At 41.0% G+C, this 26,379-nt stretch overlaps 2 protein-coding genes across 5 annotated transcripts in view; both read right to left on the reverse strand.

The window, feature by feature from the left end:
• Window positions 1-3,937: 3,937 nt before the first annotated feature.
• Window positions 3,938-23,177, reverse strand: LOC108878564 (phosphatidylinositol transfer protein beta isoform). Of its 2 annotated transcripts, XM_018669401.2 has the most exons (12): window positions 23,059-23,177; window positions 17,734-17,764; window positions 15,912-16,057; window positions 15,564-15,655; window positions 15,352-15,359; window positions 15,135-15,209; window positions 14,955-15,038; window positions 12,372-12,449; window positions 9,587-9,697; window positions 9,065-9,187; window positions 8,296-8,374; window positions 3,938-6,689 (listed from the first exon to the last, which is right to left on the reverse strand). In XM_018669401.2, exons 1-11 carry the CDS (start codon window positions 23,076-23,078, stop codon window positions 8,327-8,329), a joined length of 816 nt encoding a protein of 271 aa, XP_018524917.1. In that variant the 5' UTR covers window positions 23,079-23,177; the 3' UTR covers window positions 3,938-6,689; window positions 8,296-8,326. The 2 variants fall into 2 exon arrangements, with proteins under 2 accessions (XP_018524917.1, XP_018524915.1); XM_018669399.2 differs by lacking the exon at window positions 8,296-8,374.
• A 702-nt stretch (window positions 23,178-23,879) lies between these two features.
• Window positions 23,880-26,379, reverse strand: part of LOC108878425 (tetratricopeptide repeat protein 28) — a 157,368-nt gene continuing 154,868 nt past the window's right edge. For all 3 annotated transcript variants that reach the window (XM_018669105.2, XM_018669106.2, XM_018669107.2), the window contains one exon: window positions 23,880-26,251. In XM_018669105.2, coding sequence (XP_018524621.1) covers window positions 24,633-26,251 — 1,619 coding nt within the window. In that variant the 3' untranslated portion in view covers window positions 23,880-24,632. The remainder of the gene's footprint in view (window positions 26,252-26,379) is intronic.

The following is a 26,379-nucleotide window of genomic DNA, read 5'->3' on the forward strand; positions in this document are numbered from 1 at the left end:
ATATCACACAACCCCGGTGACCGATCAAACTTGCCCCAGTCTTGAGTTTGAATACACTGCAAATCCCAAAGGGGAAAAAATCCTCCTTAAAAGACCATCTGAACTAAATCATGTGGATGATATTGAGCCTCGGTTCCGATAATCAATAGCATTCTCTTAGTATTGTAGTCTGTATAATAGAACATTTTGCAGGGCTAAATTAGGATAATTTACTTTATAAATTAATTAACTGTAGGTCTATATTAGCTTAGATTATCTGTTAGGTTAAATGGTGCAATAACAAAAGATAAGACATTAAATAATTGAAAACAGGCTATTTTCATTTTTATGTAAGTTTTAGAAACAACAAAATCTGCCTTACTTATGTGTGCCACTAATTATACTTTAATAAGACTTAAATAACCTACTCTCTGATACATTTTTATTTGTATTTTCGTGGGTATGTGTTTAACGTACTGTTCTGTGATTCAGAATGAGCGTTAATGTTGTCTGTATCTCACATTTCAGACTTTCTTTGTGTTGGTGTGTAAGTGTATTTATTTAATTTTGTGAATTTGTCTTGGCTCTTGCCCTTCTCGTGAATTTTGACGTGGCCGGGTTCATATTCATTTTTCCTGTGCGGAAATTTCTGACCACTAAACAAAAAGAAAGACGTATGTGAAAATATTCCAAAAAGTGTTTTTAAGTCCACAATGAATTGTGTGTGTGTGTGTGTGTGTGTGTGAGTGTGTGTGTGTGTGTGTGTGTGCGTGCGTGCGTGCGTGTAAGGGGTTGTCTTTCCCTCCAAAGATTAAGAGAGCTGTGTAATTATTTGAAATAAGGGAAACATGTGGGATTAAAATGTACTTTTATTCACCACCATGGATATTTTCTTTGGTGAGAGGAGAACTCTATATTATATCTTTCCGACATTGTGGACAGTGGGCATTTAGAGAATTTGATGTCAGACAGCTCTGTACCTTTGGTGGTGGAGGTGGAGGTGGTGGTAGGATGGGGCGGGGGGCGATCAGGAGGACTTTTACCAAACGGACACAGTGCCACCTAGCGGCTGGCGTCAGTTAAGGTGGAGAATAATTGTCCACTTTGATGCTGAGACTTACAGAAGATAGTTTTACATAATATGAGACATATAGGTCTAAAGTGGTTCATAGTGTAAATACAATTTTTACGTGAGAATATAAATCTAAGGCAAACAAACATTACACTTTAAACACTTACACATGTATAGTGAAATCTGTTTCATTTGTATTAAAGCAGGGTGCTGTTTTACTAAGGTAAACAGATAAATGATTTTTCAGTCCTTCTATTTTAAGGGAATCCTATAGAAAATAGTATTAGAGAAAATGATCACTAACCACTGTCCCTGGTTAAGGTAAATGGGAAGGAATAAAATGTATGTATATGGTTTTTTAAAATAAATGTCTTAGATTTGCAAATATGCATTTTCGAATTTCCTCTTCAGTGCTGTAGATGTTCAGCTAATGCATGGAGCACATAAAATGTTCATTTTAGTTATAATATGTGTAAAGAAATAACCAGCTGTGTATGCCACAAACTGCTGGCTTTCAGAAGCAGACAATATGTCCAGCCCTGTGCCTAGAGGAGAAGAGGCTATATGTCAGGGTTGAGGCTGGAAACAGGTCAGGACAAGGCATTGAAGGCATTGCTGGGGAAGTGTGTATATTTGGAATTTTGGTGCGCTGGGGGGGGGGGGTTGAATATGCACTCCTTGTAGCTGAGAGGACAGCAGCTCAGAGCGAGGAGGCAGGGATAGACGCTGATTGTGTTTTTGGAGGAGACATGGTGTAAAGCACCTGTCTTCTGGAGAGGGAAGGAGAAGCATGTTGAGCCTGTTGAGATGTTCCGGAGGCTGCTGAGGCTTGTGCGGCGTGTTGCTAAAAAAGATCACACTCTGCCTCAGTACGATATCACCTTGCTGGAGGACCGCCTCCGTATCTGTGAGCCAGCTGGATTGCAGCATCATTAGAGTTTTACCCAGACGAACACAAAAGAGTGCACATATCAGACAGTTTTAGCCCTGTCTGCCATCACCGCTCTGCGAAGCCCGTTAGAAATACCAGAATTCATGTTCACTTCTCAACTGATAAAGGCCTGTTGTTGAATCCCATTAGCAACAATAGAAACAAGTATTCTGCAGCTCAACGGCAGAGGAAGATCAAGATATTGTTGTATCTGACTGTACTACTAATACCCTTGTGATATAGTTCCTGCTGCCTCTGTCTACAGTCTTCTCAAATGGAGACAGACAAGTTAAGTATGACAAACCGATGGCACGGTCTCTTTCCCCCTGAGTCCTGCAGTGATGATAAATGCAGCTCAGAGCTGCTGCTCAGGCGACTTCATGACAATGGACAGTCTCCAGGCTTTCAAGCGCTGTCACAATACCACACTTCTCCGCAGTGATTTAGTACTCAATTTGTCTCAATATTTTACTCAATAGGACAAGATAGCAGAAGTGGGTGCCCTTCTCTACTCTTAATTCATGGTGTTAAGCCTTTCCTTGGATAGACATACATTACGGTGGAGGGCTGCCCAAAGAGACAGTTCCTTCCCTCGTTGTGGATGGGGGGGGTGGGGGGGTGGCATCCTGTGCAGTTGGGGCAGTGCGGAGCTGAGCCCGTGCGTCCTCTATGAGCCTGTCACTCAGCTGAGCCATCACAACTCCCTGGGTCAGGGCGGGTTAAGCAGCATCTGTCATCCAGAAGAAGCGCCATTGTGTTAAGGGGAGGGATGCGACATATCACCCCCCCACCCCCCTCCCCCCATCCCCACCTCCCCACCTCCCCCACCCTTCGCTCCTTTTCGGTTTGGCTCCACACCTCTTCCATCTCTCTCTGTCTCTCTCTCTCAGAACAACAGGAAAGACTCGGGGAGAATCTCTGGGGCTAAACTTGACCCGAGCCCAGAGGATGAGGAAACACTTGTGACATCACTGCCAACACACAAAAGCCAAAAATAACTTTTCTTTTCCAAGAAAACCTGCGGCCCCCAGAGCCTATCTGGCCCCAGGGAGTGGGGGGGGGGGGGTCACATACACAAACATAGCAGGGCTGGACCAAACTGCGAGTTTAATCATTACTGTGCCACTTCCTCCAAAAACAGAAGCTCTCACCCCCAGTGTGTTGTTTTGTGACAGGAAATGCAGCCATGTGGCGCAACAAACACTTGTACAGCTTTTTTTTTTTTTCCGTGCAGTCTCGGCCTTCACAATCCATTTTAACACATTTAAGAATATTGTGCTTTCTGCTTATGATTTGAAGTGATGAAGCTGGCCGTTCTGGCTATCACAAAGTGTTTTTAGCTCTGAACATCAAGTCTTTCTCCGGCAACATGCCTGGATGTCCTGCTGTGTCAAGTCTCGAGCCTCCCTTTGAGATTCATTTCTTCTCTTCATCTGTTGCCTCATCTATTTAAGCGACAGGGGCTCACTCATGACATGTCCCGTCATCGTCTCTGCGAGCGAGACACATGGATGGATGGATTCATGCCTACTTGTAGACCACTGTGAGCCGCCACTTAACAGGAGGTGTGTGGGCGAGCCTGCCCATCTCCCCTTTTAGAAACAGCATTATTTGCTTGTTCTGGGGCAGATACGACCGGTTTCCTTGCAGCAGGCACATGTGACCATTCCTCCACAAACAATAAAAAAGGCGGATATCTCAGCCGGCAGACTGGCGGCTCTTCCTGCTCTTTAGCACGGATTCCGCTGTTATTGTGTGACTCCTCTGACCCGCGAGGTCACTGAAAGTCTAGTCCATGCTGGAGTCACCAGAAACTTTTGCTGAAGGAATGTTTACCTTATCTGATCTGCATTTTACAGTAGAGAACTAATTCTTCGTCTGAACACATCCCCACCAGGGCCTCAAGTCTCCAACAAGCACCTGTATACACAATCAGACATAAGCACAATCTGAACTTTAGTTTCCAGACAAAATTTATTTGATATTTAGATACAATATGAAGACTTAATGGCACACAGAAAGTTCTACAGAAAGAAAAGGCACAAATTATCATACATTCACTACCATGTCCCCTGAATTTCAAAAGCTGATCAGAAACATTTAAAAGCAAAGCCGTTCAGAAATTAAACAGTTGTAGATTTCATAAATTAGAATAAGACTGTACAGTTACTTTGTGAATACTTCCTCTTGCCTCATGTTATTGTCTTGACAGATGACAAACCATTGATTTAAGTTATAATCTTTAGCCACTGGGTTCTCTATTCAACAGACAGCAGGAATCATTAAGATAAGACTTGATTACACTCGAGACAAAACTTTTTTTTTTCTTTTGCTTTGACACATATGCATACAATCCCAGTACAGTTACAAAGACCAACTGGCTGTCTCATATACTAGAATAAATTGGACCAGACCATATCATGACCACCTCCCATCATGCTGAAACTGTAACACCATATTTCCCCACAGAACGGGATATGGTATGGTGAAAGGAAGTCAGTGGCTTGGGGCAACTGATTAGCTTCGATATAAAAAAGATCGTTGTGTCGTTTGTTAACCTGAGAAGATTTTGTTGTTTTGAAAAAAATGTTGCCCAAGATATCTGCTTCCAATTTTTCCTATATCTAAACAGCCTACAGTTGCTGAATACATGTAAACATATCAGAAATCCATTTACGCTCTTTGGACAAGCCAATAACCCATTACTGAGGAAGTGATCACATTCCCTCATTAGACTGACAGAAAGTAAAAACATTAGAATCTTTGAACCCAGAATATTTTATTATAACAGTGTCTTAAAAATGTGGAAAACAGATATTTAAAAACAATCCTCCAATTTCTGTTGCACAGTTTAAGACAGACACAGCAGAAAAAAAACACCAGGAGGAATCAGATGAGAAAACCACTTGTATTGTAAATGTATGTAACACTACTGATGATCAACACTGTAGGCCAGTGCCACATGATTCTGAAGTGTAAGGGAAGAAAGTGCACTATGGAGTTGAGAAGTCATGAGTCATTAAAATGGCATATCAATCAAACTGGCTGGTCTGAGGCAGAGCTGTAAATCTGCAGCCCTTTGCAGCAATAGCATTGCACGCTGGTTGTTACAGCCACCAACGTACAAAGTTTTGCTTGCTGAAGGAATTGCACTTGCTCAGGTACTATGACACATATAAGGAAACATAAAAGGGAATCACATGCAATTCTACACCCTGAAGGAAAAAAAAAAAAAAAAAAGAGTCATCGCTCATAAAGCTCTGTCTGCTATGATTTACTCCTAACAGATAGCAGCTAATAGCTAGCGCTAACATTTAGGTGTCAGGAAAATCACCAGTCAGAAACAAGGGAGGTAGCTAGAGCAACAGCTGGCAGCAGAGGTACGATAGGTATGATAGGTCCGATAGGTCCGACAGATACAAAGGTCCAGAGATTAAGGCAAGCAGTGTATGGTGGTGCTGGTGTTGACTGAGCATTGATAAGGCAGTTATGAATCTGTAAACGCACCTAGAATGAAGCTGTAGAAGAAGAGGCCTTTTGGAGACGGTCTACCTCTGAGAACCAGATGAGTGAGACAGGCCTCTGGGGGTGGGCTGGGCAAGGTGGGACGAGCAGCGCGGTGCAGTTTGGCTTGTGACAGAGGCCGGAGGGGTGTAGCACCATCTGTGGCTGTTTTTCAGTGCAGTGTTTCTCTAGGGACATCTGTTAGGGAGGTGAATGCTGTGTTGTATGTTATGTGTGAATATCTTTAGAATAGGGAGTGTGCAGGGAGAAGGAGAGGAAAAAAAAAAAAAAAAATCACTGAGAGCTGTAAACACTTCCAAAGTAACATCCTTTAGCTGAACAAGCTTGCATGGATCTGCCCAGCTTGAGCTTTTAAGAGATCAGTCACCACAAAGGCATCCACACCTGCGAGTGTGTATGAATTCACATGTTTAGCCGCATGTGCGCAACGTATATGTGTCATTTGCATGTGTATGTGTGGGTTTCTATTAAATCTGTATGGGAGTGAGAAGGAATACCTGTATGGGCATGATTGTCAGTGCTAATAAGATGCAGTGCTTTGGGTAAGGTGGGGTGATGGGGGAAGGATTACAATGGGCCAAGGCGCCAGGGGTGTTAGTAATCTCTTAATGGAGGCTGTGGCAGGAAGGAACATGAGTATGACAAACAGACAGACTCATGCCAGGGAATGCAAACCACTGAGCCACAGTGTGTACAGTTAAAACCAAGGAGGAGACAAAGAGAGGTCAGACAGGGCATCATCTTGTAAGGAATGTTTTGGAGGGTAACATTGGGGGGGGACAAAATAATACAGAGGAAATATTTGGTCCAACACTTGCCACTGTGGAATCAAACCAATGAATCTCTCTCCATAAGGCTAGGTCTTGTCAATAACATGATGTTGATACCTGGCCTTTCCCTGCCCAGGAGATCAAAATTAACCAGAGTCTTATCAGCTAGGATCGTGTTTAGTTTCTAGAAATCAATTCCTCAGTGGATAGAATGTCTATGATTGGGTGCAAGTCAGGGATCTGCTCTATTGATTGCAGGTAGCAGTGCCCCCCATCCTCCACAGCCTGAATCAGTTAAGGGTAAAAAGTGACACCAAAGGACCATCACTGCTGTCACTGTGGGTGTTTCAAATCCTTTGCCTTTTCATTCGTCTGCAGCGCTGGTTCCTCGTACTTCACCCCGTTTGCGAAGCTGTGGGGAAAAGGAGGAGAATAACACACATTAGATTTATGTTGAACAAGCTGAACAGGCGGAGGCTGGTTTAGTGGATGCTTGCATTAAGTGGAATCCATTAAGAATGTTTGCTAGTTACAGTGCAATTGGTTTAGACTTAAGTTTTACTTCTTGCATCACAAACCATTAAAAATACAACAAATTTCTTTCTACTTCTTTAGCCTTTCCTAAAAATCTGCTCCAACAGGCTTTTATCAAGCACCTTGTTTGTCCCCTAGGTAGATAAAAGCATCACTTTCAGATTCTCCCACCCTGAGGCTGATGGCTTTGGAAAGTCAATTAGTGTTAGAATCTGATAGCCGAACACCTTAATGGAACAGTTCAAACCAACAGTGGCTCTAAACAGAGGAATAGACAGATCTGATGAAATGGCATGAGGATTCACCCTCCCACGTCTCTATCCTTTTTCCCCATCCTCCCTCCCTTTTTTCTCAATCACAGCACAGATTCCTTCTCAACTGCAGAATTCCATTTGTATGTTAATGAGGGAAAAAGGAGCCATCTTGAAGCCACCTCTCCTTTCTTGCCCTTTTCTTCTGTCATGCCTCTCCCTTCTATACAGCACCCCACCAGTATACACCAAAAAGAAAAAAAAAGGGGGGGGGTTGCAGACATGACTGCTGGTGCATCGTCTCCATAACATTCACTGACTGTAGTCGTGTTAAGAACCTGAATGGTGGTGCTGGTATGTAGGCTTTGGCCACCGTTACACGGTGCTGTCCCATCCAGTGCAACTGTGACCCTGCTAACCCTTGAGCCTAGAGGTTTAGGCCTTGTCGGCCTCCTCACCACAGCCCTCTTTGATGGCACCCGCCTGTTTACTTACTCCAAGGGAAAATGGGAAACACATGCTGAATTGGGCGAGATGTGAGAGGTGGTGGTGGTGGTTGTTGGGGGCGGCTAAGCACAAAACGCTGTATGTTGGTAGTAAGCCAGGAATGTTTGAGCCTGGCCCACTTTGGCCAGTCCAGCCCGGATTCCTCCCTTTTTCTCCTTGTACGGCCAAAAGCTCCCAGACTGATATTTAGAGTAGTTCCAAGAGCAAACTAGTGGTAAGGTTTTACAGAGCCTGTGATTTAAAAGAGGACTGTTTTTCTTCTCTGCCTTGTATTCCTCTTTGGGAGGCTCTGGATCACAGGTACTAGTCTTGAGCAGGCCTTCTGTGTATGTTTTTAACTGCTAGCCACCTCTTAAAAAATAGCATGTGTGATTCTGAGAAAAGATTGCCAACATGTCTGGATATATCCAGAGGACAAGGCACATGCACTCATACACAACACGCACTCATGCAAACCATTTTCACTGGGTCAGCAAAACACCTAACGACCTAGCACATACGTCATATTTCTCTGCAATCTGGTGTTATTGATTAACTAATTCAGAATGAGGTATGACTTGCATGTGAAAGCATACACACGTATGAAAAAAGACATGGTGGATTAAGAGCCCTTTCACAACACCGAGGAGTAAAGGGTGAAAGCAGCATAGGCGTGCAGGAACACAGAAATCCCACAAGGAGCAAAGAAAGCATCTAAGAGACTGGCCTTTACCAGTGAGGACTTACACAGCAACACTCAGACCTACACCTGGCCTGGCTACTCGTCTGCAGCCTTTGTGCCTCGCACAGAGCCCTTTTTACGCATCTGGACAAAAATAAAATACAGAAAATCACAGAAAGAGGGATGAGGAAGCCTGTGGAGGCGACTCGGACTAGCTAACAATGGAAAAAGGCTTTTCCTTTCAGTTGTTAGTTACGCATCCCAAAATATATTCTGAAATACAGTGAGGGTCAAAGAAGTAATATTTGTAGCTCAAAATGCTAACAGACAAAAGCATGCTAAACTGTCGTGTTACTCTTTGGCTAGTGATACAGTGGGGTTAATCAGGATTTATTTTATTACAAATACCCCACCAAATTCATTTAAATATTTAAAACAAAAATCAACTTTCTGCTGTCCACAGACGATTGGAAAGCAGAAAGTCCAAAGCATAAAACAAAATACATTTATAAAATATATTATTGGCAGCACAAGAATGGTAAATACAAAGTTAAGATATCAGATTACTTGCAACAGTCTTCCTGTGTTACCAGACTAGCCTCCCCCTTGTCTATACAACTACCAATCTCTAAATGTTAGAACAGACTCAGTATGATAATATGGCTATACTGATGTTGCACAGGTTCATATGCAGCTCTGGCAAATACTAGGAAAATGATGCCAGAGCCTGTACAATTTTGAGGTTGGAGTTGGTTTCCCAAACAAAACCCAACAATGACCAACATGTACAAGGTTTATCTTTAATTCTATGTCATTTTTAACTTGTCCTCTCACCTCGTCCAACTCCCTCTGTGTTTCTGCCTCCATCCGCCGGATATCATCCATAGTCAGATCCACCCACTTATCAATCCAACAAAAGAGCTGGCGGTGAAAGTTAGTGAAGATCCTCTTTTCTTGCTGAGAAAGACAGTAATTGGTTAGGGTTGGGTGATATGGCTCAATATCAGATTATTAAGAAGACTATTTTATTTTTCCATACGGAAAATTCATGTAAAATTAACAGTACAATAGTCATACCGATGTTTAATGCATTTAACTTGGTAAAAATTCAATAACTCATTCTGTAATTACAACTTGCTCATAATCATGAAACATCTGTAAAACAAAAAGACAATACTGTCATATCATCATGATGCATTTGCATTGGGAATCAAAAAACAATAATACTGAATTACCACCCAGCACTAACGCTGGTTAGTAAGTAAGTGCTTCTGCAAACTGGAGCTCTCAGAGCCTGAACACAGCTCATGAGCCAGAATAAATGGACTGTGTGAAGTGTAAACATGTCATTCTAACCTCATGGATGAAGTTCTCCACTTTGGTCTGCAGGCCCCACCACTTGAACTTGACTGTGACCAGTTTGTAGGCACACATCTTCGGGCAGTCGGTCTTACTAACCAGCTCTTTCTGATGGGAAAAGAAGACGACAAGACTTAGAACCCATCACTTCTTAAAGCACGGATTCAGAATAAATAACAGCAAAAAACTTGACAGAAACTTTCCAATGAGAGAATAATTGTAAAAACAGCAGAAGGCTGAGAGAATATCATTTTAGACTAATCTTGGCTGCATTCAAAGCTAAAAATCATTAATACATAATGCTTTGGGTGTGGAGCTTGCTGAAATAATTATCAATATGAAGATGTGCTCTGCACAGATAAAAGCACCCTAATCTACAACACACTTTCTAAATCCACCCGCCTCTTGCACTCTGCCTCCCTCTGAAGCGAAGAAAAGGAGGAGGGGGGTTGGGGCAGAGCAAAGTGGATAAACTCCAGATGAAGGGACCATTTCTCTGCCTCCGCCCTGACAGCGACACCGTTCCCGACAGGCATGCCTTTGTGGCCACGGAAGGCAGATAAAACGGTGCTCGTGAAGCGATAAGGGCGTTGCGGTGCAAAGCTGGTTACATTATTAACACCTAGGACCTTCTCGCCCCCAGAACACACATACTCTCCCTCAGAGAACACCTGTTTAATTAATCACTTCATTCTGGCTCGGCATTCCAAGAGAAAATGCCACAGACCCGCCTCAATCACCCTCATCCCACTGCCGTTTGATGCTGCGATCATGGAGGAGAGCGAGAGAGGGGAAATGAGAAACATTTCTAAATTTGCAGTGGGTTTAGAAAAGTTGTCATCGCTAAAGGAGAACTTCACATGAAACGGATTCTACATCAAAACATTTACGGTGACATTTCTTCTCTCCCTCTCTGTGCCCCACTCAAAGGAGCAGAAGTTTTCAGAAATACAAAGGGTGCTGATATGCAAGCATGTGTGCATGCAGAGATAGACAAGAGTTTTATTGCTCTGAGAAGCTGGCAGAAATTGTGCCTCTGTTGTCACATAACTACTTTTTTTTTTCACCTTTTCAAAAACAGTCTTTTTCCCATGTCCACAGCGGACGGGAAAGTGATCTAATTAAAAACACAAAATAAAAAGTTGTGCTTCTTTATTCATACTTTTTAAAAGCTGTTTGGCTGCCTTTGTTCTGTGAAAATTCTTGAAGCAGAGGAAAGTTTCCCATGGTGAACTTTGAGGGCTCCACCACAGAACAGAAATTCTCAGTGCTCTAACAGTGAGCAGGACCCGTTTGTGAGGCTGTGGGTTACGACAGGGTTTAGAGTGGGAAGCAACAAAACTCCTGACAAAGTTTCTCAGTGTGGATGAGCTACATCTTATTGACTTATTTCTTTCTATCAAAAGTACATCAGTCTTTATTCAGAATTGCTGCTTGTCAAATTGAGAATCAATGTCCATACACAGTCTTTTTCCCATTTCTGTCTTCATCTTCTGTCACACACAAAGCCTGGCAGACAGAACTCAGAGTAAAACCTTTATCTGACACGCTGACTTGAAATTTCTATTATATCCAATTAGAGCTGAGAAGAAGGTGATTTGTCTTCATCAAATTGCAGCCTTACAGTGCTGCGGACACCACTCTAGCCTTCCACCAGCCCTGTGCTCTCAGAGCTATTCTGATGATTACAGACAATGCTGTTGGTGTCGACATGAAAACAATCCACAAGTTACTCTAAATCAAAAATACAGACACAAAATAATTGTGCAAGTTCAAGCCTCAGCCATAGGCCCAACTCAACTGCATAAGCTTTGCACATCTGGATCCCGCAATTTATCTCCTTTCTTCTTGGAATAACTGCTTAGGTTCTGTCAAGCTACACAGGGACCATGAGTGAAAAGCATTTTTCAAGTCCAGCCACAAATTCTTGATTGGATTGAGGTCTGGACTCTGACTGTGTAACTCTAGGACACAAACACTGTTGTTTTTAGGCATTTCCTGAGTAGCTTTGGCTTTATTTTTGGGGTTGTTGTCTCGCTGGAAAATAAATCTTCTCCCAAGCAGCGGTTCTCTTGCAGACTACAGCAGGCTTTCCTCAAGGATTTCCCTGTCTTGAGCTACATTCATTTTACCCGCTATCTTCATAAGCCTTCCAAGACCTGGTGCAGAGGCGCATCCCCACAGCGTGATGCTGTCACCAGCAAACACCACACACAAAGCTCAATCTTTTGTCTCAGACCACTGAACTTTCTTCTGCTGTGTTTGAGTTTCCCACATACCTTCTGGCAACACTAGCCAAAATGTCATGAGTTTTGTTTTCAACAGTGGCTTATTGTTTGTTGTGGGTTTCTCCAACAATTGCTGTATGCATGGTGTCTCCCATCCCAGCCATTGAACCCTGTTGTTTCTTCAGAGTTGGCATAGGCCTCTCTGTGGGGAGGACAGTCTGCTCTAGACAGATTTGCAGATGTTCCTTAGTTTTCCATTTCTCAATGACCAACCTTAGTTTATTTGGTGCCTAAATTCTGTTTAACTGTAAAGTTACACCAGCCATGCTGAACTTTCAACATAAAAACACTGCAATGACAATTTTTAATAATGAGGAACTGCATTGGACTATCCAAGGTCAGACCTGGGTTTTGTGAGAATGACTGACCAGGCGTACACCCCAAATAGTTTGGTATACAGGGTCAAATGTGGGTTGAATTGTGTGACATTAGCTGCCATTTGTGTGTGAATGATAAATCCAATGATAAATTTCCACAGCTAACAAGAGCATTACCTTCCAGGTGGGCCCCAGAGGTCCTCTGCCGGTCTTAACTGACTTGAAAGTGGCGGGATCCTCATCTGGCTTATAGTCCTACAATAAGAACAATTTATGAAATTAATACAACATGCAGCACATTATACTTAGCTAACACAAACTGAGTTAATCTATTCCTAAATTAAATGTTTATTCATAAATACAGTTACAGCATGACAGGCAATAAATAGGTGTTTTGTTTAATTTGGCCACAAGAGTTTTAAGAAATCTGCAAGTTAAGTACACATTTTTCAAAAATAAAGGACATTAAATTTTAAAAACATAATTTCTGTAATAATTGTTTTAAAACAAAGCACTAAACAAAAGGGGGTCTGATTTCAAGAAAGCATTCAGTAGATTATACAACTGGTGACTTGGCGGTAAAAAATGATGATACCATCAGAGACATCTGTTCAATCAGAGAGACAGTGTGGCCAGTATGTGTGAATGTGCTTTCATCTACCTGCATGAGCGCTTGTGCTGCTGTGTGTGTGTCTACAGCAGCTCTAACTGCAACAGCTCTCTTTATTCTATATCAGTAAATACAGCAATGTCCTGCCAAACCCATTTTAGTGAACTAACCACTTATTCCCCATTGCACAGAAGGACTTTGGTCACATGGTAAAAATATTTTTAAAAAGCATACAGAAAAATAAAGAATGATACTGAGCGAATATGCAGAGCACATGACAAACATGAAGCTGACTCCATAAAGCAAGAGAAATAGTAATACAAATAAATGGAATGGCTTTCAAATTATCAACAGCTCAAGGGCTCAGCAATTTTAAATAAATCATGATGCGCCTGCAGCTAAAAGCTACTTTTCAGGGCTATCGGCCAACAGGAGGGTGCCCAACGTGTGGAAAGAGATAGAAACCCACCCTCACATACACATACACATACACATACACATACACACACACACACACACACACAATAATTTGGCTGTTTTAATGCTGAGAGCTCCATCACTATAACAATACAGTGTGCTGCACTAATGAGGCCTGTGAATCGATGTGCCGTGGTAGACGAAAAGGAGCTACTCCTCGAGTAAAAGACTGTGTGTTAGAGTGCGAGTGTGTTTGTGTCGTGTGTGTGTTTGTCTAGTTCCGGCATACGAAGCACTGTGAGGCTTAATTACACTAACAAACTCATCTGTGCTGGCGGTACGCCCCAGGCCCTGCAGCCATGCCTGAGGCTGAGGGCTGATAGGGCCCTCAGACACAACACACTGCTCCAGCAAGGCAAACACGTCCGCCTCGTTAACTACCAACCGGAAACAAACACATACACACACAGAAACTAATGCTTCTCAGGCAAATAGCCACACATATGCACACAAGCACACACAGAACCACAGTGAAATGAGGCAATGTGATGTCAAATAACAGCAATAACGTGTAACATCTTCAAATAAGATTTCAGAGATTCCAAACACAGTATCAAAAACTCATATTTATATTTTAAAATATTATTGAGGCAAGCTTAGGATGCTCAAATGGTGTGTGTAATTTTTAAATAAGAAGATTTCAAGTAGCTGATACTTGTGTCAAATGTAGACCAAATCAGAGATAATTCATTTATATTCAGTACATAATGAAATGACTACTAGAGACATAAGCATCATATCTGGCCAATTTTGAGTGTTTCTTTTGTTCCAACAAATCCAACAGAAACAGTGAGACTTTATAGCAAATTGTGTGACCTCAATGACAGAGGTGGCATTCTCCCAGCTGAGCTTTCATTCATTCACAGTAATCTAAACTGATAAACCTTATATTTTTGAACCATGACCTTCACTATAATCTTTATGTAACATAAATATAAGTATCATGTTAGACTAGGTATTGGCAGATACCTGATATTAAGATGATTCAAACTGGGGCCAAAAGACTCTATCAGGAGATCCCTAATGGTTAGACGTTTCTACTATAACTTGTCTAATGTGATTTTTTGCTAGAAATATGCCAGTTCTTGACATGCACTGTTGGCCAGAAAGGTATGCGTTTCATTGTACTTAATCTTCTGGTTATACATGTTAACTAAAATACATTTCCAGCCTTGGATCCACTAGTTCACTAAAATAGTTTCACTAGATACAAGAAAACAGAAGTATTTTAGTACTTTTCAATGTGTGGCTCAAAGGATAGATGCAAATGATTCTGCATTGCTTTTCAAGTTCATTTAGATTTTTGTTGGGTTTTTTTTTTCTAGTGGAGCAAACGCTAGAAAACAGAGCTAGAACAATTAGTCAGTTAAGCAAGCTATATATTAAATCAAAACACTTAAAAAATTGCTAATTTTAAGTAATTTGTCAAATAAGAATGTCAAACAACTCCAGATCCTAGTTTCTCCAGTGTGGTGATCTGAAGATTTTAACATTTAAAATTAATTAAAAATCCTTTATACTCAACATGAAGAAATTCCTCTATCTGTAAAGGTTTCTTTTCCAATATGCTCAAAGGTAGATAGCTTGGTAATAATCAGGCTTGTCCACATGAAGGCGCCAAACTGTGTTTTTCTTTTGCACTGGAAATGTGCCAAGGGAGAGTTTCTACTTACAGCAGTGGACACTTGACTTCTGTCTGCGATATCAATGGGCACAACAGTTACATTCTGCCATGTGGAATTGTCTAGTTTGTGCACCTGAAAAACCAGATTAAAAAAATGTAAGAAGAGTATACAAACTCATATTTGCCATTCAAACTGGAGATTTCCTCGATATGATGCAGAGGTACTCACGTTTTCTTGTGTTCCAAGGTCGGGTTTGTGCCATGTCTCAATCTTAATGAAGAAATTGTCTTTCATATACTCGTTCTGGAAAAAGAGTCAGGATATTTGAAAAATCAATGTATAATATGAGTAGACTGACTATTGAAACACTTTAGACTTAGTTATAACTGGAATATTTTGACAATCAATATATTTCAGAAAACAAAGGTCATTTAAGGCTACCTACCGTCACAACTGGATCAAGGTCAGACATGAGAGGAAAAGGGGAAAAGAAAACACCATTACATATACATATAAAATTAATAACAAATACCAAAAATTCACAAGACCAGAAAATACATGGCCATGACACAAGTAACACAAGAGTATTTAACCATGGAAGGAACAAAAGGTTTCAGAATAAAGCAAAGGTAAAGTGATATGGTGATGGGGACTCACTGGTTCTGCAGTAAGGATAGGCATTCCAGGCTTTTTCATGGAATACCAGGGAGCCTTCAGGGGCTAACAGCTTGACAAATGCTGGGACTTTACTGTAGGGTGGGAATGGAGGATGGGAATGGGTAGATGTATGGAGAGAAAGGGGAAAGGAGGACACATTGCTTCACTTATCAGTGGTTCTAGAGGAAACACTGTGCAGGAGGCAAGAAAAATGAACAACTTGCAATGTTTCACAACAAAGATTAGACAACACTGCCACTGCCTGGTAGCACAGTGCTATTACACTGTTTGAGGGCTGTTGTGTGATCTAATAATCTGAGTTAGGAAGTTTTTTTTAAATGTTCATACCTCTTTAAGTGGTAGATTTTGTGTGTATATTGTCCTTTCTCTCCATCTTTTTCATAGGGCTCATTCTTGAGTACCTCAATGCCCTCACCACCACCTGTCTCATTTTTACTTGCTTCAGCCACAGAGAACAGCTGCCCCACTTGATACTGTAACACAAACACCACAACATTAACACAAAAATACATCTGTGATTTATGGTATGCACAGACTGATGCTCCTGGTTTAATGAGGTAAACAATATGTTCTGAAACAGGATACAGCTATAAACAGCATTTGCATCTCACATAATTTAAGTGTTTTTAATACAAGCAGCATGTGGACCGTGAACCATAATTGCTGTCCACGTCAACTGGTCAAAGTTTTTCCTCTGCCTTGCTTTTAATCTTTTTTTGTTGTTTTAGGCCAGTGGTTTTCAACGTTCTTTGGCTTATGACCCCTCAAAATAAAGCAGTCTGTCTCCTCACAGGCTATGGTCTTAGTTTGAGCAGTTCATCCTCCCCAAAAAAGATGCCTCCTTTTCAGTTTCATTTAAATAATATTTAGAGAACTGAAGAAACAAAAATGTTGAAGAAGAAAGAAGAAAAAAATCATAGAAAAGTCAGATTTTTTTTGTCTGTATTGTACCTTGTGGGATCCAAAACCCCAGTTTTGGAACCACTGTTACAGACCTATGTTGTATGTTTATGTTGTCATTACAGAGACAAAGCATTTATAACTTGATTAGTGTTGTAAAATTGAGCCACTAAAAAAGCCAACATAAACTTCTTAACTAAACTGCATATTTATATGGCGTGCCAAGAAAAACTACTGCACAACTCAACAGTCAAATAAACTTGTGTCAGAACTGTGCTGTGTGAACAAGTCTTTTTTTTCAATCATACCTGCTGTCTTTCCAGAACAAAACACATTAAAAGGCAGCCCTAACTTAAGACAGTCTATTTGCATTTCAGACTCTAGTCTGTCACACCATCTACAGACCAAATCAACTCATGTCTCATGTAATGATGTCTGAGCAACAGACGGTACAAAAGAAAGGTGGATGTTTGCTTACATTTCAGCTACCAGAACTCTTGTTAGTGTTTATCCCCTTTAAGAGAACACCTAGTTTTCATGTATTTGGAATGAGCTTTAAAATGTGGCACTAATTGCCAAGAGATTTCATCACCATATAAGGCAACAGGGTGAGTCTGGGATTCATGACATAAACCTCTTTAAACACAGGGAACAATTGCCTGCTCATGTAAAACAATCACAAGAGTTACAAATGATGCTTTTTTGGATACGAGTGTGTTGCCTTAATGTGTACCCAGCAGCCAAAAACTTGATATGATAAAACAGTGATGCATTTATCATTCACTGCCATTATTCTTTGTGAGGATAAAGCAATTACTTTAAAGAAAAGTGCATTACAGAGACTTGTTGTAATTCCTATTAAGTACCACTCTATGACAGATTTTCAGACCAAATAAGGGATTTGGGTTCCACTGCATGTCAGACTAACAGATAAAAAATGAACGGGGGTGCAAGTGGATAAGGTCTATTAATACTATAGTGGAGCTGAAATAAATACACTTACTTCGAGAATTTTTCATTTACATAGACTTCCTCATTTAAAAGTAACTGTAGCACATAGCTATGGCATAGAAGGCTACACATGAGCTTAATTTGATACCATTTATGATGAAGAAAGACACTGGTGAAAAGTACAAGAGATTAGGTAGTATCGAGAGGCTCTAAAATGAAAATAAAAATAAAAATATGACTACTCATTTTATCAATAAAATAAGAATAATCATAAGGAAGACAAAAACTGATTACTCACCTCCTCAACACTACAGGGTAAAACCACACGGCTGCAAAAGAGAACAAAGAGTTTGGTATCATTCACCCATTGCTTGTGTCTTAAAGACACAATGTTCAATATTAAGCAGTTCTGCCAGAAGCTTACGTAGAACATTACAACTATTAACAACTCTACACTCAAAGAAGGTGCAGAAAAACATGACTCTAGTTTGAATCAGAATAACAAAGTAATTAATTTGACAAAAACACATTGATACAGCAGATGCATATATATCACATAAAATAATACTTATTCATTTTCATTCACTTTTAAAATATAAAAAGTCTCCATATCCAGAAAAAAGAAATTTTATCTTTTATCTTATAAGTTTATCTTTTGGTAGGCTTTTCTATATTCTTTTCCATCTATATACACTACATTTATACACAAACTCAATTATAAATTCCTTAAGTGACATATTACATTCATAATGACTGTGATGAATCAATTGTCACACAGTATGAAGTAAAATGCTGTCATGCACACTGCTCCACAATGCACAGAAACCTCACTACTAAGAACAGGAAACTGGTTGTGGTCACTGTTAGTGCGGAAAAAACTACTGCTGCCCAGTTCACCACACTGCTTACTTCAGCAAGAGGCGAGGAAACCATTACTAGACCAGAGTGGAAAAGTTAGAGCTGGGAGAAGCCAAGATTGGACATGGGGTCATTCTGTGTCAAATCAGACAGAATCCAGGGAAGTGGTTGCAGCACTGTTTCAGATTTTATTCAAAGTTTTTCTATATTTGGATCCCCATACTAAAGTCTGTAAAATATTTTTGTTCAAATTAAAAACTTTTTTATAGCTTATGGCTCTTGATATTTTCCTCATTTTTACATCCTCTAAAACACCTTATCTGGGAAGCTGTGTTTGGGTATTTATTCTTAGCCTCACTAAAATTTGTAGGATGAAAGACAAGTATGACTGAATCATTAAAAGTTTGTACTGCAAGCCTACTCATTTTAAAGGCCCTAGATTTGGAAAAAAAAGTGCTTGAACATATATGTGGAAATAGTTTGATGTATTGACTGTACAAAAAGCCATTGTCCTTCCATGTTCCCTTCATACAGCACATTCAAGAGGTTTTCTGTCCCCTTCACACACATTTAGCTATGTTGCAGCTTTATGCTTGAATCATTCAAATTCATTTTCCCACCTGTATCTACACTCAATACCACATCATTTTAAAGTGAAAGCAAAATTTTAAAGCTTTGCAAATTAAAAGGGAAAAATATAAAGATCACACTGATCTATTCAAAGTATTCAAACCCTTTACTCAGTACTTAGTTGAAGCATGTCTGGCAGTTTTCTTAGGTATGATGTGACAATATTTGCACACCTAGACATTTTTCTCTGCAGATTCTCCAAAGCTGTGTAAGGTTTGATGGGGGACTGTCAGTGGACAGCCATTTTCATCACTTCGTTTGGGTTCAAGTTAAGCCACTCAAGCAAATTAAGAGTTGTCCCCTATGCTACTCCTGAGCTGTCCTGGCTGAATGCTTAGGGTCATTGTCCTGTTGGAAGGTGAATCTTCGGCTCACTCCAAAGTCCTGAGTTCTCTGGACCTTGTTTTCATTAAGGCCATCTCTGTACTTTGCTCTGTTCAGCTTTCCCTCAACCCTGACCAGTCTCCCTGTCACTGCAACTGAAAACACCCCCACAGTATGATGCTGCCTCCACCATGCTTCACTACTGGGATGGTTTTGGGCAAGTGATGAGTGGTGCCTAGTTTCTTCCAGACACGACATTAAGGCCAAACAGTTCAAACTTGGTTTCATCAGTCCAGAGAATAATGTTTCTCACAGTCTGAGAGTCTTTAAGGTTCTTTTTTGCAAACTCCAAGTGGTATTTTAGGTGTCTTTCACTGAGGAGGGGCTTCTGTCTGGCTCTTCTACCAGGTGTGGCCATTGCATTCTTGGTCAGTTTAGCTGGGCAGACAGCTCTAGGGAGGGGGGTCCTTCTTGTTCCTGATTTATTCCATGTAATAACACTGTACCAGGACGCAATCCTGTCTCTGTGTAAAACATTTCCTAAATTATTAAGAGAAAACGGCAGGCACCTGGGCTAAAGCTGAAGAGTCGTAGCAAAGGGTCTGAAAACCTATGTCGTATGCATTATTAGTATTATTATCACCATTTTGTCATTATGGAGTATTGATTGTAGATTAATGAGGGAAAAATTAATTTAAACAATTTTAGCATTAAAACTGCAACATAACAAAATGTTAAAAATGTGAATGGGTCTAAATACTTTCTGAATGCACAGTAGATAAATACTAGATTAATGGCATTGCTTTTCCTCTAGGAAAAAACATCCATGATCCATGAGTCTTCCCTTATTATCTCTACATGTCTATGTCCAAACATCTGAAATATATATAATTTTCTGGTAGGAAAAAGGTATCAACTATGACAGATGTTATAATGAATGGTGTGGTTACATTTTATATTTCATATTTTAAAAAGAATAACAGTCACAAAAAAATCAAATAATATTAATGAAAATGAGATACAATGTAGAAGAAATTACTTGTGATAAAAACTAATATCCTTTAACCACATAACTTGAACAAGATTTGTTTTATTCATAATATCTTCATGGTCATTGGTGGTAGAGACCTCAAAATTAATAAAAGACCATATTTGCAAGGAAAAAAAAAGTGTTTGTAGTACCCTCAATACTACTTTTGTTTATGAATTCTGCCCCCTCCCCGATCTTGGGCCTCAAAAAAAAAAAAAAAAAAAAATGCAGTACAAGCTTTTAATGGGTTTGGAATACAGAAAGTGTATTTGCCTTCCATCCTATAAAGTTTGCTGAGGCTAAGAACAATATTTGTCAAAATATTAATGCCATAACATGGCAATTCTATGGGACCCATTCATGACATATCCAAGAATTGAACAAAATCTGAGACAGTGGTGTAACATCCTTATCTGATTTGACACTGAATGACCTGTATGGCTGCAAGATGAATAAAAGTCCAATTAGAAAATGACAAAGAGGAAAAGGAGCAAGTGAATCTTCTTGGGCCAAAAACATTCCTTACAGAACAAACATGCTGTTTGAAAAAGTAAATCTTGTCTCTGAATTTTCATGACGAAAAGATATCCAATCACTGTCAAGAGTCTTTAATCAATGCATAGTAAAAGTATTGCTACTTTTTTTCTTTACATCCCAACAGACTTCTTCTTCAGGGTGTGGTATGCTGTACCCAAAGCAACTGCAACATTTACCCTGATGAGCATGAAGCTTCTCTCAGTGACCACTAACCACACAGTGCAAAAGAAAAAAAAAGGTAGGCAGAGGAAGTTCTCTCAAAGCATGAATCTTGAGAAAGCCTGTATTCTACCTGACACACATACTTGGCGCCGCATTTTGCTCTTTGGTGTGGTTTATGAGCAGTAGTGAACTATGACGATTAGAAATAATGTTTTGTCTAAAATTACTACTTTATTAACTTCTGTGGAAATAAGGTTAATTTTTCAAATGACAACCAGTGACAAACACGACACGATTCCAGGCTGCTACAGCATGAAATGACCACTCTAAAGCAAGGCCCCCTAATGTCTGATGTTGACTTGCAACATAATCATGGGGCACAGGGCACATCATGATGGTTATCAAGTCTGAAAGATAACCTGGACAGGAGCATAGTGAGTAAATGCAACAGTTTTAAAAAGGATGCATGGAATTTGCTGCAGCACTTTAGAGGAACACTACATGGATTGTGGGCACATGTGTATACAATCTGCCGTCACTAACTGTAGAGGGTGAGTCACCCTTTACTAGTTGCACCAAATTCAGAAATGTCTTTTTCTGCTTCAGGTACTTTGATGGAATTAAGGCAATGCAGTGCAGATGTGCAAGTATTATTTCTAAACATGCTGAAGGTAATGCTGTGTAATATTTATGGAATACATCACTGCTGTAAACATGTTTTTACATCACTCTGATGTGTATTGTGACAGTGTCTTGATTCCTGTGGAATTCATATTCCATCCATCCTAACATCAAAATAAAAACAAATGTTATGGATGTAAGATATGCCAACTAGCCCTACACCACAATCACTTGAGTGCAAATAAGTCGTTGACCATACATGACCCACAAAATGAAACTACTTTAACAGTTACATCAAACTAAAATTTGCTGATATGGTAAATAAAGTTTGTTGATATCTACCTAAATTACATTCAGGCTTTCAATTGTGTGGCGTATACTTAAGCTATAAAGCCTCTTTTTGTGTTACACAAACAACTTCTAATCTGATTTGTTTGACTGCTGTCACGTTCCTGTGCTACATGACTTCTGCCTTCAATTGTAAAAAGAGTTTGAAATTTCATTTAGGCAGACTCACGTTAGAAGAGTCGTTGTTAGTCAAAGACACGTGAATGACTTTTCATCCCCATGAAAAGACGAATTTGACTACTTGATAAGCCAGGGAGAGTAACTGTATAGCGGACTTTGCTAGCATCCTTTCATTACCGGTCCAGTGGGCGCAGATTTGACAAAAGTTTACCCAAGAGGAAAGCTAACATCAGCTAGACATGTTTCTGTGTAAGGGTATGACTAGATTACTGCTTTGGTTTCACATATTTCCTAATTAATAAGGGCTTTAATGTCAACACGAGCATCTTTGGATCCAACTTCATGACTAAGGCATCTAACAGCTAAATTAGCTAGCCTTTCTTAAACACCTCTACCGCAGGTAAGTTAGTTGATTGAAACAGCCTGGTTTGGAACAAAAATATCATTCCGCGAGTTTGCCCAAAACTCAAAGTCTCTTATCTTGTTTAAGATTAGCTGGCGCCAGCACAGCTTTACGTGTCAATGTTGCTAAGATAACATTAGCAGCGCTAGGTGATTTCCTATTCATGTTGTACCGTTAGGTTAGCTAGCATTAGCAAACCGTGAGCTAATTCGTAGCTCAAGTTAGTGAAAGTTTTACTGCTTGAACGCACAAATGTCGGCACTTTTCTCATTTAAACTCGTAACACAAGCCATAGCCTGACGTGTTTAAAAGCCAGCTGCTTAACGTGGACGTGTGAGAAACTGTGAGATAACAGCAGCTGTCACACAGTGCCGTACCGCTGTCAAAGCCGGTAGGCCACAGTAGCAGCTCTTGAGCAATCCCACCCTTCCCTCGTGTGACTGACACAGACACTAAGACAAGAGGAAAAGTTTTCATTAGTGTGCAAACACTGAAAAAACGCCCTGCCCAAGCGAATCTATCATAAAACGACGTCGTGGTTTCAAAATTATCAAAAAGCAGAGCAGTTCAGACAGAAACATTGCACTTACTACTCCTTGATGAGGACCATCGTTGCTCGTTCCTTTCGATTCCACTGACGCTGCCCAGCGATCGCTGATTGCCGCTGACGTCATGAGCTGCTAAGAGCGGCGCCCGGTCCCTCCCTCGTAAGCGGTGATTTGCGGACGGACATACGCACGGACCTGTACTAATTAGTATCAACCAATAAAGCATCTTTCTGCTGCCTTTTAACCCGCCTAGTATACAGCTGCTCTGATCAAGCCAGCTATTCAGTACATCACATTAAAACCACATCAGTTGTTGAGGCTCTGCATCTTTTCAGATTTATTTCAGAGGCAAAGGGGGAAAAAAATCCTCTCATGATAAGAGTTTGGGCACGTAGGTATATTATCAGCTGCAGGAAACGAGGCCCACTTGTTTAATCTAATAGTGACGTGTCCTTAGACCTGATGTTGGGTACATCTACTTTACATCTCTTATGGCAGTGGTTCCAAACATCCATTGAAATGAAGTAAGGTCTACTTGTACCCCCTCATAACATTAGTGTGGACATGATCTGTGGGTAGCTTAACCAAAGACATATTTTTCCTTCTCAGATTGTTTCATTTGATTTTTAGAAGCTTAGAAAGGTGAGTAAACTGATCAAATTAAAAATTTGTTGAGTTACTTTAGTGTGACAGAAATACATGTTTTTATTTATGAATTTATTTTTGACTCATTCTCTCATGAGCCTTGTTATTAATCTTGGGACCCAATAGATAGATAGATAGATAAATAGATAGATAGGCTGCATATAGATGCATGCTGTCACACAATGGTGCCAGACAACAGAATAATATAAAGCCAGTAATACAAGAAAGCAAACATGATGTGTTTTATTGAAACAGTTTACTGATAAATGACAGATGGTTGTCATGAAACTTTCATGTTTAATCTCAAAAAATCATGGGCTAAAAAGTCATACATGGTACTTAACATTGAATAGCAAGAGAATCCATGCTTCAGAGCAGACAGTCAATTCACAAAGAAATCAGGCAAAATGCCCTTTTGATTTCAATAAAAAATATTAAATCTTTTTTTTCCACTCTATCCATCTTTACATGGTACAGGTTTGTTCACTTTTTTAATAATATAAAAACGCTTAATACTGATTGTGAAACACTGGAATTAATTTACAAAACATAATAATAATATTATAATATTAATAACAATAACAAACAATAATAACAATAACCATTAAATTTAAAAACAAAAAATAGAATGGAGAAAATCAGTCGTAGCTGTTGCATCTTGGCCCACACAAACAGCAAAGTTTTGGGGGAAAAATACCAAATGGCATTTACATCTACCTGACACACAGTTACACACAAACACAGTATCAGGTCGTTGAGTATTTCTCATTGCCATTTACAGTGTTATGGGCACAAAGACAAGACACTCTCTAAAGCATTCATGTGCCTCTTGCAGGATCACACTCACTGACCAATCAAATTCTTCTCACTGTCAGTCAAACTTGGTGGACCAATGGCGGTCCTCAAAAAGTGCCCTACTCCTCCAGCACAGGATAAATGATAGATAAAAGTATAGGACCGTTTTAAATGTCTCAGCATTTAGAGGAAGGGAAAAATCTTCCGGGCGACAGGAACTTGTATCCATTGCCAGCAGGTAGTCGGATAGAACGAGCACCAGGGCTACTGCTTGTGGAAATAGTAGGTGATGGGGCCACTTTTCTGGGGTTGGAGCAGTGGTGTCCATTGGAAGAGTTCTTGCTGCCCCTATCCAGTGACTGCAGCCCCAGCTCCCGTAGCTCCAGGCTGTCTTGGGTATCATTAGGGGAGCAATGGCGTGGGGAGAGGTTCAGAAGGCTCAGTACATCCCTACTGGCAGAAGCAAGGGGTCCAGGAGTGCTGTGGACAGCTTTGACAGGACCTAGATGTTGCTGTTGCTGTTGCTGGGCTGCAGCATTAGCCCAAAAGGTCTTCAAATTGTGGATAGCTTGGACTTTTTCATCAATGACCCCTCTTCTTAGTCGGTCCAAGTCTGGGGCATCAGCTGATGTAGAGCAGGCAGAGCCAGTAGAGGAGTAAGACAGGGCAGGGGATGGAGCACTACCAGCTGGGGACTGGTGACCAGAACTGGGAGATACATTACTCGGGGAACGAGAGATGTGGCCGCTGTATGGGGAGCTTGGGTACTTCAATTTGAACTGTGCGTGGCTGTCCAGAGTGGGTGAGGGATGGCTGCCCTCCTTTTGGGAAGACTCAGAGACTGCAGGACTGTTGTAGCCAGAGCTTATCTTCTGCAGTGAAGAGGAACGTGAGGGAGGTTTGGGTCTTGGGGAAGACTGAGCTCGGCCACTAGCGCTGCTATTAGGACGGCTGAAAGCACTAGTTTCAGAGGAGCGGAAGGCGCTGCTCCGAGCTGAGGTTCCTCCACCTGTCCCACCCTCTGCCCCAGCTCGCTGAAGACTACCCACAGCCCGTAGATGACTCTGAGTCTCCTCCAGAATCTTCTGGGCCAGCTCCTGAGGATCCAGAGGGACCGTTTTTTCTTCCTGGGACTTGACAGTACTGTCGGTCTCGGTGCTGGACTGGTCGGACTCACCTGTATCTGAACTGCTCACCTTACCCACTTTCTGGAATGGTGAGTTTGGGCTGGGCACCAAGCATGTTTTGACAGGGGATGTGGGGGTGCTGACACTGCCCCTTGATGATACTGATACAGTGTAGCCTCTCCCTGCTCCTGCGCTAGACCCACCAACAACCCCCCTGCCTCCACGGTGGTGGCGCTGGCTGTGGCCCGGTGGCAGAGGCAGAGAGTCACAGTGACTTCCCAGCGGCTCGCTGCTGATAATGGAAAAACCCTCATATTCCTCTTCATCACCCCGGGCTCCTGCCACTGCGGCAGCTGCACCGTGAGGAGAGGAGCGGCTACGGGGAACGTGAGGGTGTTTGTGGACAGAGTAGTGCGCTGTGGCCCCGCTGCGTTGCCGGTGACTGAGGAAATCACACTCTGACTTGGAGGCAAAGCTCATGGAGGAAGCCACAGAGCTGAGGCTATAGACAGAGATGGCATCTGATGCCTGATTGTCCAGGCAAGGAGGAGAGAAAGGAAGGCTTGAGTATCCCATGGGCAGGGGGTTGGACACAGATTGGGCAGAAGCTAGAGACTCAAGGGAAGATGAGCTGTCCAGGCTCAGACGCTTGGGCAGTTCTGTGGAGTCTGCAGAAAGAGGAGAAAAATGGAAAAATGGGACACCTGATAAACAACAGAATTACTAAAAAGGTTAAGTGCACATTCTGGATTATTCTTATGTGCAGTCAAGTAACTGAAAATAATAATAAGAAGAG

Source organism: Lates calcarifer, linkage group LG13 (genome assembly GCF_001640805.2).
Source record: "Lates calcarifer isolate ASB-BC8 linkage group LG13, TLL_Latcal_v3, whole genome shotgun sequence".
In the NCBI taxonomy this organism is placed as follows: Eukaryota; Metazoa; Chordata; class Actinopteri; family Centropomidae; genus Lates; species Lates calcarifer.